Here is a 17,855-nt window from a genome sequence, read left to right on the forward strand (position 1 = left end):
TTCCTGAAAGAGGCCAGGGCAGGCGTCAAAAAACGTTTAAGCAGTCCCAACTCAAAATGAAATAAAAACATATTTAGAAACCACCAAAGCATCTAAAAGCATTACCCTGCCAAGGCTGCCACAGCCAGGAGCTTCCAACCCTTGTAGGGAACAGGAATGCCCTTTCAGTTCTCCTAAGAGTCAGTGATGAGGGAGACAGATGCACCTCACTAGTGTTGCCTACACTGGCCGGCAGCGCCTCTCCACGTTCTTAGACAGGGAAGCATTCCCAGCCCTGCCTGGAGATGGTGGGGGTTGAATCTGGGATCCTTTGCAGATCTGGAATCCTCTGCCAAGTAGATAACTCTCCCGCTGAGCCTCGGCCCTTCCTTCTTTTACCCATCCGACATCCTGCTGCAGGAAAATGGGGCGGGGGGAGCCCGGCATTTTGGCTCTGCTTGTGGTCCACCCACAAGTGTCTGCAAGAGCAGAAGTCGGTGACACCGGAGGTGTTCACACGCTCACTCACCTCCGCTCTCCCGCCAAAAGGAAAGAGAGCAGTGAACGAAAGTTTCCTTTCTGAAACTAACAGGCTTGCGCTGCCGCGTTCTTTGACCCATGTGACCTTTTTATAAAAGCAGCTCTGCTGGGTCGGAGGAAAAGGCCTGTTTGTTTCAAGTTTTTCCTCCCAAGGGGCACAAGATGGGGACTCCGTCGTTCTTCCCCACCCCCTGCCAAGCCTCACGACAAGGATGCGAGGTGGTCCAGTCTGAAAGGGAGTGTGGCCTGGCCAAGGTCACCCACTGAGCTTCTACAGCTGAGCAAGAACTGTAAAAGGCATTAAAGCCCACAAGCAGCCCCTGGAAGCAATGTCTGGGACTGTTTCCTGTCCCTGGCGGTGGCTGCTCAGGGCAGATTCTACCACAGAGGTTTTGTTTAACCCCCTGTGGTAGAATCTGCCCTGAGCAGCCACCGCCAGCCTTGAATCTGACCCCTCCTAGACTAGAGAGACAAATGCAGAAAGCTGTTCCCAAGCATATTCAGAACTGGCAAGCTAGACCCAATGGAGGCAGCTGGTTTGGTGTCGTCTAGCTCTCTTAATTGTCAAAACCTTATTTTCTTCTTTCATCCAATGGGACAATGTCAATATTTGTTTAAATGTTTGTTGTCTTACCACCGCCCTTCTTCAAGTTTTTATCTATTTATTGGGGAGATGGGGAGCCTACAGCCTTCCCGATGGTGCTGGTCTGCAACTCCCATCACTCCCGGCTGTTGGCTGAAGTTGATGGGAACTAGAGTCCCATGGTGCCTGGTGGCCTAGAGGTTTGTCATTATTAGAGCGGGGATCCTAAGAAATCGAGAACATAGCCAAAAGTCTTAATTGTGTAAGTCAATAAAATGCACATTCCATTTGCACAGCGTTCCATTGGCTGTTCATGCCCATTCACTTCCATGGCTTTTGCTGATTAATATCCTACAGTCCTTTAAATATAACTGTGAGAAGGGTGTGTGTGTTATTGTTCTGTTCTTTTGGTTTTAATTATTTTCTATGTTTTATCTTGTATTTTATTCTGTGAACTGCCCTGAAATCTTTTGAATGAACAAACAATTGAATGGGTCTGGCAACTCCGACCAGGTCTAATGTTGGATATAACCCCGTGTCAGACCCATGGAAGTGAAAGGACACAACCACCTTAAGCCCATTGATTTAAATGGCTCTACAATGGTACCTTGGGTTACGAACTTAATTCGTTCCGGAGGTCCATTCTTAACTTGAGGTACCACTTTAGCTAATGGGGCCTCCCGCTGCCATTGTGCCGCTGGCCCACAATTTCCATTCTCATCCTGGGGCAAAGTTCAGAACCTGGAGCAACTACTTCTGCGTTAGCGGAGTTTGTAACCTGAAGCGTTTGTAACCCAAGGTACCACTGTACTTGGACAAGGACTAACAACAGACTCATCCTATTGAGTTGACTCTTGGCTTAGAAGGGATACAGCCCCTGGATTTGCCCTAACAGGTACAGATTGTGGGACTTGTCTGACGCCGGATTGATTTTTGACCCTCCCCTTCCTTCCCTTGCTAGGTGCGGAGAATGGTTGGCGTCTTGGTGTCCGTCGGCCAGGGCCGCCTCGAACCTTGTCAGGTGCAAAGGCTTTTGGAGATCAGGGACCTGATGGCTTACCCCAACAACACCATCGCGCCGCCCGATGGACTCTTCCTCAAAGATGTGGAGTACTGCGAAGCTGGTTAGTCTGGGAACCCCCACTTGCTTCTGGGGTGCAGAATCCTTAGCTTAGTAGCCTTGCCTGCAGAAGGTTCCAGGCTCAGCAACCCTCAGCATCCCAGACCCCGTGCAGACTTGTCTCAAGCGCAGGCAGATGAATCGAAAACTGAGCGTGCATCACGCAGCCATCAGGTTGCCCCTGTCTGAAGTGGTCCAGCTCAGAGGCAGACAGAGCACCTCAGGCAAGAAGCAGGTCCTGTGGTGCTGTTTATCACCACACTTTGTTGGAGAACTGGTGTTTGTAGGGTGCAAGGAATTCTTAAAAGTTGGGATTTTTATGAGGAATTCTTTTGCGTTCTGAAGGTTCTGTGGTGTGAATTAACATGGCAAAGTCAATAGGCTATTGAATGTGTTGCTTTCAGTAACACTCCCCCCCCTTAAAACTGTCAGCCCCCCCCCCCCAAGAGACATAGGCAGAATCTACAGGGGAGTTTCAGGCAGGCATTTAAGCCATGCCAGCCAAACATCCGTTGGTGTGCAAGGTGGAAAATCCAAACTGTTTTTGTTCTCTGTTGTGGTGTCAGGGTGATGAATTGGATTTTAATTATCCCAAGCTGCAATGTGCCTGCGTTTGAAGGATGTGGGGCAGAGATCCTCTTACATGAAATAAAAATCTCCCATTAAAAAGGATCAGGTTGCAGAGGAGAGAAAGACCTCTCTGCCAGAAACTCTGGAGAGCGGCTGCCTGTCATTAGATTATATGGAACCTTTGTTTCACCTGGTATATAAGGAAGCTTCAGTCTCCATATCTCAGAAAGGGTATTGTGAAGCTGGGGAGGGGGAACCAAATCATCAGTTGCTGGACGTCACAGGAGGGGAGAGGAGTACCCTTGAGGAAAGCTAAAGCATTTCAAGATTTTTAACTTAGGAGAAAAGAAGGAAATGTTGAAGAGTAATTAAAAATGTCTGCATTGTGTGGAAAACATGGATAGAAGGAATCTTCCTTTCTCTCTTTGGCCCCAGCTGCACTATACATTTAAAGCAGAGCCAAACTCATTTTTAGACGATATTTAGATTCTTTTTTATTTGTTTAGATCATACTGCTTCAAACAGTCCTGGCTTCCCCAAAGAATCCTGGAAACTGTAGTTTGTTAAGGGTACTGAAGAGATGTAGCTTGGGGGGGGGTCTCCTAAGAATTCCCAGAGTTCCCTGTGAAGAATTAAGCCACTCGGAGAACTGGAGCTCTGCTTCTTTTTGTCGCTGGTTTGAAAACAAGGCTGGTGGGAAAAGACGCTTGAAGATTGGTTGTGATTTGCAAAATTGGGGTGCATTTGTATACAACTTTGAAGCTCTTCCTGGGCATCAAGCTGTAATAAGCTTGTGCAACAATCCGGCAAGGAAGGTCAGTATCCTCATCTCTCATGTTGCAGAAGGGGAGGCTGGAGGCTTGCCTAAGGCTATCAAGCAAGTTTGTGGCAGAGCTGAGATTCGAACTGTGGACTCTTCCCAGTGCTACCAAGTTACACCGGACTTTAGGCCTGTCTTTCCCCTCTTCTTCTCTTTGCAGACTTGGAGATCAGCGAAACGGAATCAGAATGGCAGCCTAATTGAACTCCCCATGACTGGAACAGAGAGAGGTCAGGGGAGGAGAGCACCCTCTTTCCTGTTATGTGGCCACATGTCTTTAAACCTATTCACATACATACGTGGAACACTCTTCAATATCCCATCCCTACAAAACAAACTATATCCAGACATCTGGGGTGGGGGTGTGCTTAGGGCGCAATTACATTTGAACCAGGATTGGAACCCAAAGCTCTTGAACTGGAACCTCAGGCTGTTTTATGCTGTGTAAGACAGAACATCACATCCTGAGAATCTGCTTGATTCTTTTAGAACAACACACTAGTCCCTAGTGATAAGCCTGGAAACACAGGACAGGGCTGTCTCGGTAACAGGAGGCGGACTGGGCCTTGCCTGGCCAGTGAGGTCTTGATGCAGCAGAGTGGCTTCAGTTTCGGGGTTAAGCTCTGCCTCTGCCAGGAACTCGCCAGGGGGTCCTTTTTGGCAGTCATTCACTTCAAAGCCTTTTGTGCCTCATCTGCAGAACTGATGTGATCCTTACTGGCCTAGCTTAGAGAGCCGTTATGAGGATTACAGCAAGATAGCATGCGTGAAGCCATGTGGGTGCCACATAAAAGGGCTATATGTTGATTTTGATTCTGCAAAATAAGCAGCTACTGTTAGCATCTTGCAGAAATTGTTTTTTTATATCCTGTTTTGTGGACCACATTTCCTGATCATTGTTTGTCTAGAAGATTGGGGTAGAAGAGATTGCCAAATTAGTTCAGCTATGTTAGATAATCTTAGTAATAGTTTAAGTTAGATAAACTAGATTAGATAAGGTGAAGCTTCCAGTTAGAAACTCAGCACTAGCGGTTTGTATTATCTGCGGTCCCAATTCCTGACCTGCACAATGGGTGACCCAAACGCAACCTGCTGGTGACTTACTAATAGCCCACCATGGGCTTAGTCAATCTCAGCTTTGGGTTCCTGGCTGAGCACTGCAAAGCTGATTGGAAAGAGTGTGTGTGCTTGTTTTTAAATGCCTTACACAACACTATCAAACCAATAGTTATGTAAATTCAACTAACAAATATACCCACAATGTAACTGGCTGTGTTTAACTATATAAATTCTTTATACAACCACCAATTCATTTGTACATACGTGGAACACAAAAGCTTCTGTTTGGACATTACGTATATAAGAACTGATCTATTTGTATTTCCTGTTCTAAATGTTGGCCCTTAATTGCTTCTACTCAACTAGATAATGTGAAAAGAGTTGTGTTTAAATGATGTATAAAGAATTTATATAGTTAAACACAGCCAGTTATGTTGTGGGTCTATTTGTTTTTAAACGCTTGGCAGGCCCCAGCCGAGATCTAAGGGAGCTACATTCAGCCCAGCAGCTTTGACCGAGGTGCCCTAATCTGAACAGGCACCGCTGTGCCTTTGGAGGGGGCCAGTGCCCACACCGCTGGCTGTGCATGCAGCTTGCAGGCTGCTTTTGACTCCGCTCTCCACTTCCTGTGACTTTTCAAGACGAAACAGAGTGTGGGAGGAACTTTATTTTTCTCTTCCCCTTTGCCAAAATGCGGAGGTGCCGACTGCTCCTCTTCATCTGAGGTTCAAGAGAGGTGTGGAGTTAGTAGAAGCCCTCAGAGAGGAAACAGTCCTTGGTGATACAACAGCTGAAGACTGGCAGCCCAGGATAACAGACTGGTAAGTTGTCACACACTTGATGGGTTGCTTCATAAAGCAAGTTGATAGAGATGGTGATGCATTAATGAAACCAAGTCGGACTTCGTTAGAATGACACAAGGGTGGACTCTCCATAGATGTGGTGAGCTCTTCTTCCTTGGAGTTCTTTTAAATGCAGGTTTGATGACCCTCTGCAAGGGATTCGGAAGCTGTGATTCATAGAACTCTACAGTTCTATGATTCTCTGTTCAGGTTTGCAGTCACTCTGTTCCATCACCTCTCCAAAAAAAAACCAACCCCATCCAGTCAACATTCTGTAGCTTTTGAGCATCTTCAGTCCCGATTCAACAGTTTGGGGAGTTAGGAAGATAGGAAGCTGCCTTATGCAGTCAGACCATGGGTCCAGCTGGCTCAGTATTGTCTACACTGGGTGGCAGCAGCTCTTGAGGGTTTCATGCAGGGAATTTCCCCCAGCCCTACCTGGAGATGCTGTTGGGGTTTGAGCCTGGAACTTTCTGCATACAGGGCAGGCGCTACACCACTTTGACCCCTTAGGATCTTGTCCCCTTCCTTGGTGATCTAATCTTGAGGCCCCTGTATGCCTGCTGATAGCTCCCCTTATGGGTGAGGCTGTTTTGTCCATGTTTAAGAGTGTCACTCACCCACTGAACACCAGAACTAGAAGAAATGATGAGCACAGCCCCAGATTGATCAGACCGAGGGGTTCATCTAGCAGTCTTCAGCTTACAACTGCATTCAGCTGTGTAATGATAAGTTTGTGGTGAAGAAGGTAATCAAAGGCTACCAGTCACAATGGCTGCATTGTACCTCCACTAATGGAGGAGTGACAGTTGCTGCAAACTACAGGAGTGGAGAGTCGTGCTCAGTTCCTGTTTGCAGGCTTCCCAGAGGCATCTGGTTGGCCTCTGTGAGAGCAGGGTGCTGGACTAGGTGGGCTTTTGACCTGATCCAGCTTATTCTGCAGCACGGAGCCCAAGCAGCTTAGCTTGATGCTTAGTTTGATGCAAAGTTGCGGCCCTCTTGATAACGTCTTAACGTTCTTCTCTTTCTGCTTTGACAGTTTTGCTCTTCGCTGGGTCAGCTCTGCTCACAGGCAAAAAGCTTGCACATCTTTAGCCCACCACAAAGATCTCCTTAACTCCAGCTGCCCGCTAAAGACCCAAGGCTCTGACTTTGAACCGCGTACCCCCTTGGGAAATGTGAAGGCAAAGTGACCGCTGATCTCTAGGAAAAGAGGAGACACTTCCACAGCTTAAAAAAGAGAAAGATGGATAACACAACTATTGTTGATGAGACCGTTGCCAACGCCAGTTTGATAGAGTGCATCTTCCAAGCAGACTTTCAGTATTCCTTCTTCACGATTGTCTACAGTACGGTCTTTGTCCTGGGCCTCCTGGGGAATGGGGCCGCCCTGCATCTCCTGACCTGCCAGGCCATCAGCATGCCTCGCTCTTACGTCTACCTGGTCAACTTAGCCGTGGTGGACACCCTGTTTGTCTGCATCCTGCCTTTCAAGATCCATTACCACCTCAACCGGAACAACTGGATCTTTGGGGACATTGCCTGTCGGCTGACAGGGAGCATGTACTTCCTCAACATCTACCTCAGCATCGCCTTCTTCACCTGCATCTGCCTTGACCGCTACGTGGCTGTCTTGCACCCTTTTGTGTACATCCGGATCAAGGGCGCCCACTACGGGCTAGTGGCTGCAGTCCTCTGGGTGACGGCAGTGAGCATCGCCGCCCCGCTGGTCCTCGGGGGGCCCCTCAACTTCAACCGGAGCAACGCGACCGTCTGCTTCGAGAGTTTTGGGCTGGAGGAGTGGACCGGGCGCATGATGCCCTACAACGTCTGCGCACTGATATTTGGCTTTGTGGTCCCTTTCGGGGTCATCCTGATCAGCTACCCTCTGATCGCCCGGCGCATCTCTCGCATCCCCCGCAGCGCCCGCAAGAGGAAGGCCTTGGGCACCATCTACCTCATCCTCTTCATCTGCACCACCTGCTTCCTGCCATACCACCTCACCCACCTGCTGCACTTCCTCATGCGAGCTGGGCTGATACAGGACTGCCGCTTTGCCCTTGTCATATACAGGATGCGCCGCATCACTCTGGCCTCGGTCAGCTTCAACTGCTGCCTGAACCCCATCTTGTACTACTTCACCTCAGCCAGCAGGCGGTGCCGCTGGAGACTTCCCTTCAGGACCAGGGCCACAAAAATCTACACCATCTGTGGTCGTCGAGGCGACACTTGCACACCCGCCAACCTACGCATTGCCGGACCAAGGCGGGGGGAAAGGAGGCAGCAGGTTCAGATGATATCGGTGAGAAACCCAAGGAACTTTAACTGAAACTGTAGAGGGTTTTGTGCAGGAGGGGTTATGTATCCTTAAGATTTTTGAAAGGGGCTGCAGCAGGGTGGACCACATTTCCCCAGTGGCCACCTAGATTTTCTCTTTCTACCACCCACCCAAGACCCCTGAGAGAGATTATTAGTACTGCCATGTTTCTGCAGGAGCACATAATGTGATACCAGATGCAGAATACATGCCCCATGATTTTATATTTTCAAAAAGGCACGTTTCTAGTCCTTTCAGCTGTGATGATACGCTTCCAAGTGGGTCAGCAATGTTGACTAAAATTGCAAAGGCCAGGTTGCTTTGGCTGCAGCTGAGTAAGGGTATTGCTTTGGAACGGGGATCCTGTGCCACCCCCGCCCTGGCTGTTGCTCAGCTGCACCTCCCAGCAGTCCTAGCAAGCCCTGCCCAGTGGAGCAGGGATGGGCAGGAGAGGTGTAGTTTGGCAATATCTGGAGGGCCAAAGTGCCCCCAAACCCGTCTTGCTCCTCTACCATGGGCTTTGCAAAATGAAAAAAGACACACTTTTTTACACTTCCTTTGGGTGAACAGGGCTTGGAGTTGGGTGTGTTTGCTTTTGAACATGGGCATATGTACCACTTCTGCTTTTTTAGTATAGACCAGATATTAAACTGGTAAAGGCTGATCCATTAGGTTGAAATGAGGAACTGACACACACAGCTCAGTTTTCTCTCAGCCAGCCCCCACCTGCCTGCGAACACCTTCCTCCATAGTCTTGAATCCTTCTTGTGGGCTTCCAAAGAAAAGGCAGCTAGTTGGCCACTGTGAGAACAGGATGCCAGGCTCTGATGGGCACTGGCCTGACTGGGCAGACTGCTATGGTGCCCCTGATCCTTTTTCCTTAAAGTGGAAGATGCCTGCGACAGAAGATGCCGCCTTCTCTGCCCGTGAAGCAGGCGCTCTACCATCAAACGGCACTCCCTTCCCCATCACAAGGCAAGAGCTGACAGAAATGAATCCGAAGGTGAGTAGGCTGGACGATGCTGTGTGATTCATTATCTGAAACCAGTATGGCATTCACATTGTGATACCCGTACATCAGGCCTCCCCGGCTGCTGCCAGCTCAGCGCTCCTCGCCCCCTTGTGCTGTTAGCTGGGGAGCCATTATGTATTGGCAACTCAAATTGCCTTCACCTGTGGGCAGGATGCATTTTTCCTCCTGGAGCAATGACTGCCCTGGGAGGAAAGCAGCAGCCTGCAGGAGCTTTTGCATTGCGGCTTCCTTGAACTACTCAGCTTGGAGAAGAAGCCCCCCAGATGAGTGAGCACCGATGCTTCTGATGCTTGCGCATTGGAGAGACATCCAGGTCCCCCCCCCCCACCAGCTGATCAGTTTAAGGAAGCCCCTGCTAGGACATGTATCTCGGCTGCTTCTTCCTCCCCTAAGTTGGGGAGGAAGAAATAGCTGAGATACATTCCAGACATTGTGGTATATCAGCATATTGTGGTCTTTAGATGCTGATGTATCACGATGTTGAAAACCAGGTGTGGAGCTAACAATCCTGGTAAACTGGCCTCCTTTAGAAAAAACACACACACCCTGTTGGCATTCACTGTGAAGAGACTACCTATTTTTGTATTTTTTTAAAAAAAAGCCTACTACTTGAAGTTGTTACTGCAGATGCCACCTGTGACAATAAAGGCCACTAATATTAAATACTAAAACTCCTTGCGTTTTAATTTGTTAAAAACACACAAAAACTTATTTACATTGTTTTTTACACGTTCCAGGGTTTTAGCTCCTGGAGACTCATGCCGTGATTTGAGGCAGCGCCTTCTTCAGCAGGGAGGTCACGTAGCTACCCATTTCTTCATCCTGCAACCAAAATCCAATTTTGGTGGGGAAAATATTAGTAGAAGCAAAGGCTGTACATTCACACCATGATACCACTTTCAGACTTTTTGAGCTGGTGATACATCACGGCTCCCAGCACAATGCAGCTCACTACTGTCTGCTTGCAGGCAGATGGGAGTGAGGTGCCCTGTGCTGCCAACGGCTGGGGAGCCACAATGTATCCCCAGCTCAAACTGCCTTGAGAGGCAGGTGGTTTAAGGAGACCTGCTGCTCTGCTGTAGGGGCTGGGCGACAGGTTTTCAACATCGTGATGTATTGCCATGGTTGGCGATAAACTACAATGTTGAAACAAGCTGTATCGCCATCGCCCCTGCCGGAGTGAAACTGCTTTAGCTTTCACCTTTGCAGGCCAGGGCCAGTGCAGCTGGTCTGAGCCTGCTGCTTAGCTGGGGGGCGAAAAGGCTCCTGTCCCCCAGCTGAGCAAGCCCAAATGTTGGCAGGGACCTTGAGGCTCCCTCTGCTGGCGTGGGGGATGGGTGAGCTACCTCGCTGGCTCCTCCGATCTCCCATGAACCAGGTGGCGGCAGCCAAGCACACAGCCTTTTCCTTGTGGGGTGGAAGCAAGGAGCCCCCACGCGGCGGGATGCAGGCTCTTTTAAACTTCTCCGTTGAGGGGTGCACAGCCATGCACCCCCCGAATGGAGAAGAATGGAGCCGGCACCTCCCTCAGCCGTGATCCCGCTCCTGCTGGTGTACAAGGCAGGCTTGTTTGAAATTACTTGGCCAAGGCGAGGACAGTGGCACACTGCTCAGCCAAGCAGTTTAAAGAAGCGGAGGGAGGAACATGCTGTATCACACATTGCCGATGAAGCTTGTTTCTCTCTCTGCACCTATGAGGGCAGAGTGGGATGGTGGTTTCACTTGGTGGTATATCACTAGTGAAACTATCATTGCTGTTTTCCCTCATACCAGTCCTCAGTGATGTATCGCCCAGGCCTACTCTGCTGAGGGGCGTACAGCTGCCCACACCTCGGCGGAGCAGTTTAACAGAGGGAGAAGCAAGCTGCCTTGTACCTGGCCCCGCAAGGTGCTGGGGTGAAACTGCCTCAGCCTGCTCGGCAAGAGCAGCAGCGGTTTCACCCTGCACCTCACAGGGCTGGGGCTAATGCAGCTTGCTCCTTCCTCCGTTCCAACACTGCGGTGTATCACCAGATTGCAGTGTTTGGCTGGTGATACATCGCAATGTTAGAAACCTGCCGTCGCCCAGCCCCAGAAGCCCGCTTGCCTTAAATTAAAAATACTGCCCCACTATAACTTGCTGCATTCCTCCAGCTGTGTTGCAGAACCATTTTAACACCTCTGGGGCTGGAAAGCTTCTGTTTACAAAGGCTGCAGCCTGCAGGGATTGTCAAGATGCTGTTTACTCAAACTCCCTTCATCCCTTTGGCCATTAGCCCCACCTACTGGGGCTGTTGGGGTTCAGCAACATCTGGAGGGTCTCTGGGTCTGCTCTAGCCCCTTGCTAAGGTGGAAAGGGGCAAGGGACTCTGAAAGCCAGGAGTGTGATAACGTGTGTAAAAAAGAAACCTCACCTGATATGTCCACGACACCAGCAGAAGTTTAGTTGCAGGATCTTCCGATTGTACTGTAACCTGGATCAGGATGGACTCGACCATTATGGAGGTGTCAGAGAGGTGTTGAACAGAATAGTCCTTCAGGAAACTAGAGTGGGGGGGGGGATGACAACAATAGCATGTTGTATATCACTACAAGCACCTTCCTTTCTTCTCCTGGGGCAGCTGGCAGCTAGGAAAACAGATCCTAAAATGCATTTTGTGATTGGTCTAACAATTTTGGGGGCAAAATATTACTTAACCTTTCAAATAGCCTAGAATTATTTGGTAACCTCTTCTGTACAAACAATGAGAGTTAGAAACTTAACTAATTGATTTTTTTTTTAATAAGCGTGTTAGAAACTAAGATCAAAGCAGCATGTCTGCACTAATCTACAATCTTGATACATTGCACAGATTACAGTACTGAGTGCAGAATTTTGGGAATGTGAGTTTTCACCTTTCTGCCAAAGAAAGCAAGCTCCTAATCTGCAAGGCTGGGAAGATGTATACGAAACTGTGCTCAGCAGCAAACACAGACAAATAAGGCGCCATTTTTCTTTCCTTTTCTTGCTGGGGGCTGGTAATATTCAGTACTCTCAGTAGGTGCTTGCTCTTCTCTTAACTAACAAAACCCAAATGCATAATGAATAATGCATGTTCAGATTACATAGTCCCTCGATAAGAATTCCAACATTCCTAGCTGTGAGATCCGAATTCTCTGTTCCTAATGCAAGGACAGGACTAGAACAAATAATGAAAATGGCAAGGAAGCAAGATTTTGGCTCAACGGTGAAAGAAAAACTGCCCAATGAACAGAGCTGCTCAGCAAGGAAACAGGCTGCCTCAGGAGGCTGTTGGCCAGGCTATCCTCCACTAGGCACACTAAGCAAGAGGTCCTGAATGAGATACCGCCAACTCTGTGACTGCTCAGTCAACCTTTTTTTATTCAGACTAGGGCTCCTCCCTATCTTGTGGCCCCACCTCCCACCTTTCCAAGGACAGGTTTCAGGAAGCACAAGGCAGGCCTTGAGCCAAAGCATTCCTTCAAGCCATTTTGCACACAGTCTGGTGTACCTACGTCTTCAGGTGGTTGTATAAACGAAGTCCTGTCTCATGCTCTTTGCGGGGGTCCTGGAAGTGGATGCGGCAGGTGAACCTCAGCTGGTGCTCTGCCAGGCCCAGCTCTTTGAGTGCTTGTTCGGGAGAGACCAGGCGGAAGCTCTGCCCAGAGAAGGAGGAAGGGAGAGATGTAATGCACAGGTTCTGCTTTTGGGCTTCCCCCTGAGGCATCTGGGCAGCCAGGGAAGAGCACGCTGAACTACCTGGGCTGTCAGTCTCATCTAGCAGGCTCATCTTACTTTTTAGAGAGAGGCACAAGGCACAGATTTAACAATGTACTACATTTGGGGTGGCAGCGGTGAAGAATTCTACACAACAGGGAAACCTCATGATCTCAGTGGCAGCACCAGCATAAAAATATTGAAGAGGGCAGGCACATTTTAGGCTTCTGAAACATCATTTCACATTAATGCTCCCATCCTAAACATATAATTGTGGAAGTAAGCACTACTGATTTTAATGCATCTTAAACCTTATGTCAACTAAGCCTCCTTAAGAGTGCAATGTGGTGGTAACCTATATGTGAAAAGGGCCTTTCCTCCACGTAAACCATTGAGGGGTTCCAAGAATGGAGGGAGACTACTAGGCAGAGTTCAGGGTAGGTGGGGGACCTTTCTGCCAACCCCACCACAGGAGCCATTCTATTGGCCAGGAGTCCCACCCACCCACCCACCCAACCTGCCTCCACTTACATTGTCCTTGATGATCAGGGTCCCATGCATGAGCTTTGGCCTCTTAGAGTCTGGCAAGGGGCCTGGATATTGGAAACAAAGAGAAGAGAAAAAAAGGCAGTCAGCAACCATTCAATATTTCCCCACCACCTCCAGATATTCCTTGTCGTGTACGTCACCAGGCCCTACAGTCATTCATTTATTTACAGGGACAGGAAAGGGACCACAGCCACCCATTCTGAAGCACCCCTCTGCAAACAGGAAACACACACCACAATCAAAAGCCTCTGCGTGTGTTACTCTGAGGTGCTAAATTACTGTACTCTTACTGCAGTGGTCCAATTTTAGCATCACATTTTCCTTCCTGGGTTCTAATGTCAGAAGAACTGCTAGTCCCAGAAGATGTCACAGGGTGTTACTGCAATCAGCCAGTGATACCAGCTTAATTTACAGCTGGTAGCAAAAGAAGATGGTGCCATGGGGCTAGCTGGGCACTGCTAGTAGCATGGCTCCAAGTGCCTCTGTCTCTACCACCAAGGAGGGCCAGACGCTTGCTATTTCTAATCCCACTACACAACCGAAGCCATTTAAATTAAAAAAAATTAAGTTAGTGTAGTTCAAGAGTAAGGTTCTAGTCCTCATGGACTGCAGAGATGAGTTCTGAAAGAACACCTACTGCCTGTAGGCCTCTGGGTGTCTCAAATACAGCACCACCCAAAAGAGGAGAGAGAAAGGTTTGGCTGGGAAGGCTGGGGCAGAGGGGAATGGTCTCCTTCAGCATACATGGAGGCAGCCCAAGCAATTTGGGCACTTCCACAGGGAACAGAAAAAAGAGGGACAGGTTGGTGTCAGAACTCGAGAAGAGGACCTGTGTGGCATTGTAGAAAGGAGTTGTATGCAGTGCAAGATATTTTTCATACTTGCACTCTGACCACTAGCTTCACATCTGATGACAGCATGGGACTTACCCAAGTAAAACTGAATTACACTAGGATTACTAGCAGGATAGGGCCCATCTGCTGAGGGGTGGGGAAACTTTGGCACTACAGATGTTGCTGAACTACAACTCCCAGTTCCAGCAAGCAGATGGCCAGAAGAGGGAAGTTCTTCTCCCTCCCTCATAGCACTAGAACTCAGACATCCAACAAAATGGAACATGGGAAGATTCAGGGCAGACTAATGGACTTGTTCACACAGGGCATAGTTAAACTATGGAAGTCTCTTCAGCAGGAGGCAGCGATGACCACCAACTTGGATGGTTCTGAAAGAGGATTAGGGAAATTCACAGAGGACAAGGCCACTGCTGGAACCAGCCACACTGGCTGTGTTCTACCTCCATTGGCAGAGGCAATATGCCTCCAAATATTAGTGGCTGAGAATTGCAGGAGGGGAGAGTGGTGTTGCGCACATGTCCAGCTTGCAAGCTTCCCATTGGGCATCTGGTTGGCCCCTGTGAGAAGAGGATGCTGGACTAGATGGGCCATTGGCCTGATCCAGCAGGGCACTTAGTAGTTCAGCAACACGTGATAGGGCCAAAGGTCCCCACCCCAAGCCAGACACACATTGACTCAACACCGTATATGGAATAGAAATATCTGATCACAACATGGAAAGCCCAACATACGCAGGCTTGATAAATGGCTCTCTTGATCACCTGCATGGCTTTGCTTTCTTTGGCTTTGCTATTTTGGTGGTGGCCCCAACCATCTTCCAGCAGCCACATGAAAACATATCAGGCCTACACACAGCAGTGCTTGTAGGTATCTTCCCAAACCAGTATCCATACAGCAGGGATGAGAAACCTCTGGGGCAAGGGATCAAATGCAGCCCTCCAGGCAGGGCTGGATTTAGGTTTGATGAGGCCCTAAGCTACTGACATCCAGCTGTCCTTTGTGAACAACAAATTGTCACTTTTGTGTGTTGAATATATGCTATATGTTAATTTATGGACCTAACAGGTATCTAAAGCCATTTGCACATAACAAAATATGTATTTTATCAAAGTAATTGTTGAACCGGATACAGTTAAGAAGTAGTATATTAATAGTGATGGGGGGGGGAGAGAGTGGGGCCCTAAGCTATAGCTTGTTTAGCTTATATGTAAATCCGGCACTGCCTCTAGGCCTCTCTTAACTGACCTTTGGGCTCCTCCCAGGCCACACCCCTCACAAACCCACCTTTGCAATCTCTTGTTTTTGCCAGAATGGGGGATAAAGAAGGGCATTTGAGGGTGTATCTAAAAGAGGACGCTATGCCTCATCTAGAAAGTACAGCCAGAGACATTTTGGCAAATTTAAAAAATCCACCTGGACAGAAATTTTACCCCTGAAAAAGAGGATGTGTCCTGGAAAAAGAGGACACATGGCAACCCTAGCTAGCCTACTACGCAAAGGGAGGGTTCAAATCTGCTGCTAGGCCCACTTGTGTCTCTTACCCCACCCCTGCCCCAGAAGGACATGTGGTCCTTGGGCTGAACCCTGCTGTACGGATTTGTAAATATGTTTAATAAATAATATTTCTTTAAAAATGATAGAGATCAGTTGTGCACCCAGGACTTTACCTATGGTGAGCTCCCTCTTCAGCAGCCCAAGCGAAACGTCCACAGGGATGTTGGGGTTGGTGTGAACCGTCACCGTCTCCCCGTTGGCAGGCATGTGGCAGGTGACATCTGCAAGAAAACTTAGCCGGTCAACTGCTGCAAGGTCACTTTTTCCTAGAGAGGTAGCCCAAGGTCACGCCCACCCCATGAAACTAAAGCACACCACTTCCCCCCTAAAGAATCCATAGCAAAGAGCAATTCCCTGAAATGGTCTTTCTTTCTTTCGACAGAGAAGGGAAATGATTTTCTGGAGCTGTTCAGAGAACACATGAGAACCTCGGAAGCAACAAGCATGGGGAAAGGCCCCGGGTCCCTTTGTGGGAAGAGTCACAAGACAGTGGGAAGGCTACGTACGGAACTCCTGCTCAATCTTTTGCTTCAGGAACTCCATCTTCTTCGCCTCCCCATGAACCAGGAGGACGTTCCGCGGCTCCGCTTGGCGGATGAGCTGCATGATGCCCTTGGCATCCGCATGGGCGCTGAAGGACATGTACTCCACTTGCATCTTCACTTCCAGCTGGAGGCCAGAAAGACACGTACAGGGAATGACGGCAGCTGCCTCAGAATGTATTCTTACTGCACATCCCTTCAGATCCTCCCTCCCTCCCTCCCTTTCCTTTCAATCAATTAAAGTGGAGGGGCAGCTCCAATCTGCCACAGCGGAAGGTCCCTCCTGTGAAACATTTCCACTCACAATCTGCCTTCCTTCCATTTCCAGCTTCCGCTGACCGCCCAAGATTTTATGGCCGACAGTTCCTTGCACACAATATCCTGGCATGATTACCTGGGAGACAGAATCCAGAAGGAAATTGTGCTTGTTACAGGAGCGACAAAATGGGTGTGGGGTTATTGGGGGGGGGGTACCTAAGCACAACCAGTGTGATGTAATGATTAGAGTGTCGAGCTATGACCTGGGAGACCAGGGTTCAAATCCCTTCTCAGCCATGAAGATCAAAGTGGTATATAAATGTAAAAAATAAAATAATAAACAGTCTCTGTATGCTTCTTGAGAGGCAGATTCTCCAATAACTTACTATGATTATTATTACAACTAGGAAAGTAGGAAGCTGCCTTATACCAAGTCCAATCTAAGGTTCATCTAGCTCAATATTACCTACACTGACCAGCAGCAGCTCTCCAGGAGTTACCGTATTTTTTGCTCTATAAGACTCACTCTTTCCCTCCTAAAAAGTAAGGGGAAATGTGTGTGCGTCTTATGGAGCGAATGCAGGTTGTGCAGCTATCCCAGAAATCAGAACAGCAAGAGGGATTGCTGCTTTCTCTGGGCAGCGATCTCCTCTTGCTGTTCTGGCTTCTGAGATTCAGAATTTTTTTTTTTCTTGTTTTCCTCCTCCAAAAACTAGGTGCGTCTTGTGGTCTGGTGCGTCTTATAGAGCGAAAAATACGGTAATTATAAAAAGGAACACACCAGGACTTCTGTTCTTCCTAAAGGGCTACCAACAAAATTCATACGCAAATATATTTGAGAACGACACACCTGGTCTGTTCTTAGAATTGCTGAAATTTCCACCCACAAATTCTCTCTTAGCAAGCTGTCATTCCAGATAAATCACAAATTTCTGGTACTTAAAAAATAATAAAAAACCCCAAACCAGAAGGATTGCTTTGGGGTGTGTCAAACTAAGCCCTACTGAAACCAGATCGAATTAGTAGACTTAAGCGAGTCATATCCACTAAGTAGACCTAAATGAGTCACGTCCACTATGTTCAATTCTGCTCTCTGAGCAGGAGCAGAATTGCCTGAAAAGCAGGGAAGTTTTGTTTGCTTCTTTTAAACATGGAGGAGTGTGTGAAAAATGGCACACACAAAACTATGCTGGTATGGACCTGCAGGTGTCTGCATCTAGGAGACACTTTATGTATGAGATTATTAGACATGCCTCTTCAGGTGTGGGTTGGAAGTGTACGCTTAGAAAAGCACACAGGTACTGCACAGGCACAAGTGTCCAGGCAGCCCTGGCCAACCTGGTGCCCTCCAGATGTTCTGGGCTGCAATTCTAGAATGGAATGTGTTGGCTGGGGCTGGAGGGCACCAGGTTGGCAAAAGGATGCATTAGGGAACCAAGACTGACTGCATCACTTTCTTCAGTGAACATAGAGGATGTCCGGCTCTGGCTGCCATCATTCAAAGAAACTAAAGGATATTGCAGAGTTCTTATGATGCT

The 17,855-nt window shown here is 48.4% G+C and overlaps 3 protein-coding genes and 1 long non-coding RNA gene across 9 annotated transcripts in view; 2 read left to right on the forward strand and 2 right to left on the reverse strand.

Annotated features, from left to right (window-relative positions):
- Window positions 1-17,855, forward strand: part of PUSL1 (pseudouridine synthase like 1) — a 73,951-nt gene that overhangs the window by 53,640 nt on the left and 2,456 nt on the right. For 4 of the 6 annotated variants that reach the window (XM_081871318.1, XM_081871319.1, XM_081871315.1 and 1 more), the window contains 2 exons: window positions 2,064-2,226; window positions 3,773-6,435. In XM_081871318.1, the coding sequence (XP_081727444.1) occupies window positions 2,064-2,226; window positions 3,773-3,816 (207 nt within the window). In that variant the 3' untranslated portion in view covers window positions 3,817-6,435. Of the gene's footprint in view, window positions 1-2,063; window positions 2,227-3,772; window positions 6,436-17,855 lie in introns of those variants that run through there. The other 2 variants (XM_081871316.1, XM_081871317.1) reach the window with 2 other exon arrangements.
- Window positions 6,477-16,010, forward strand: LOC309346904 (lysophosphatidic acid receptor 6-like). The gene is made up of 2 exons (XM_081871249.1): window positions 6,477-8,833; window positions 15,900-16,010. Exon 1 carries the CDS (start codon window positions 6,760-6,762, stop codon window positions 7,840-7,842), a length of 1,083 nt encoding a protein of 360 aa, XP_081727375.1. The 5' UTR covers window positions 6,477-6,759; the 3' UTR covers window positions 7,843-8,833; window positions 15,900-16,010.
- Window positions 9,522-17,855, reverse strand: part of INTS11 (integrator complex subunit 11) — an 18,591-nt gene continuing 10,257 nt past the window's right edge. The window contains exons 10-16 of the mRNA XM_081871530.1: window positions 16,364-16,573; window positions 16,024-16,186; window positions 15,631-15,738; window positions 13,092-13,153; window positions 12,359-12,501; window positions 11,257-11,386; window positions 9,522-9,685 (exon numbers count right to left, since the gene is read on the reverse strand). Of these exons, the coding sequence (XP_081727656.1) occupies window positions 9,620-9,685; window positions 11,257-11,386; window positions 12,359-12,501; window positions 13,092-13,153; window positions 15,631-15,738; window positions 16,024-16,186; window positions 16,364-16,573 (882 nt within the window). The 3' untranslated portion in view covers window positions 9,522-9,619. The remainder of the gene's footprint in view (window positions 9,686-11,256; window positions 11,387-12,358; window positions 12,502-13,091; window positions 13,154-15,630; window positions 15,739-16,023; window positions 16,187-16,363; window positions 16,574-17,855) is intronic.
- On the reverse strand, window positions 11,857-12,352 carry LOC309347089. The gene is made up of 2 exons (XR_014158839.1): window positions 12,162-12,352; window positions 11,857-12,131 (listed from the first exon to the last, which is right to left on the reverse strand). It is a non-coding gene; the product is annotated as an uncharacterized lncRNA (long non-coding RNA).

The sequence above is a fragment of the Podarcis erhardii genome (genome assembly GCF_964252035.2).
Source record: "Podarcis erhardii genome assembly, chromosome: 7".
Lineage (NCBI taxonomy): Eukaryota > Metazoa > Chordata > Lepidosauria > Squamata > Lacertidae > Podarcis > Podarcis erhardii.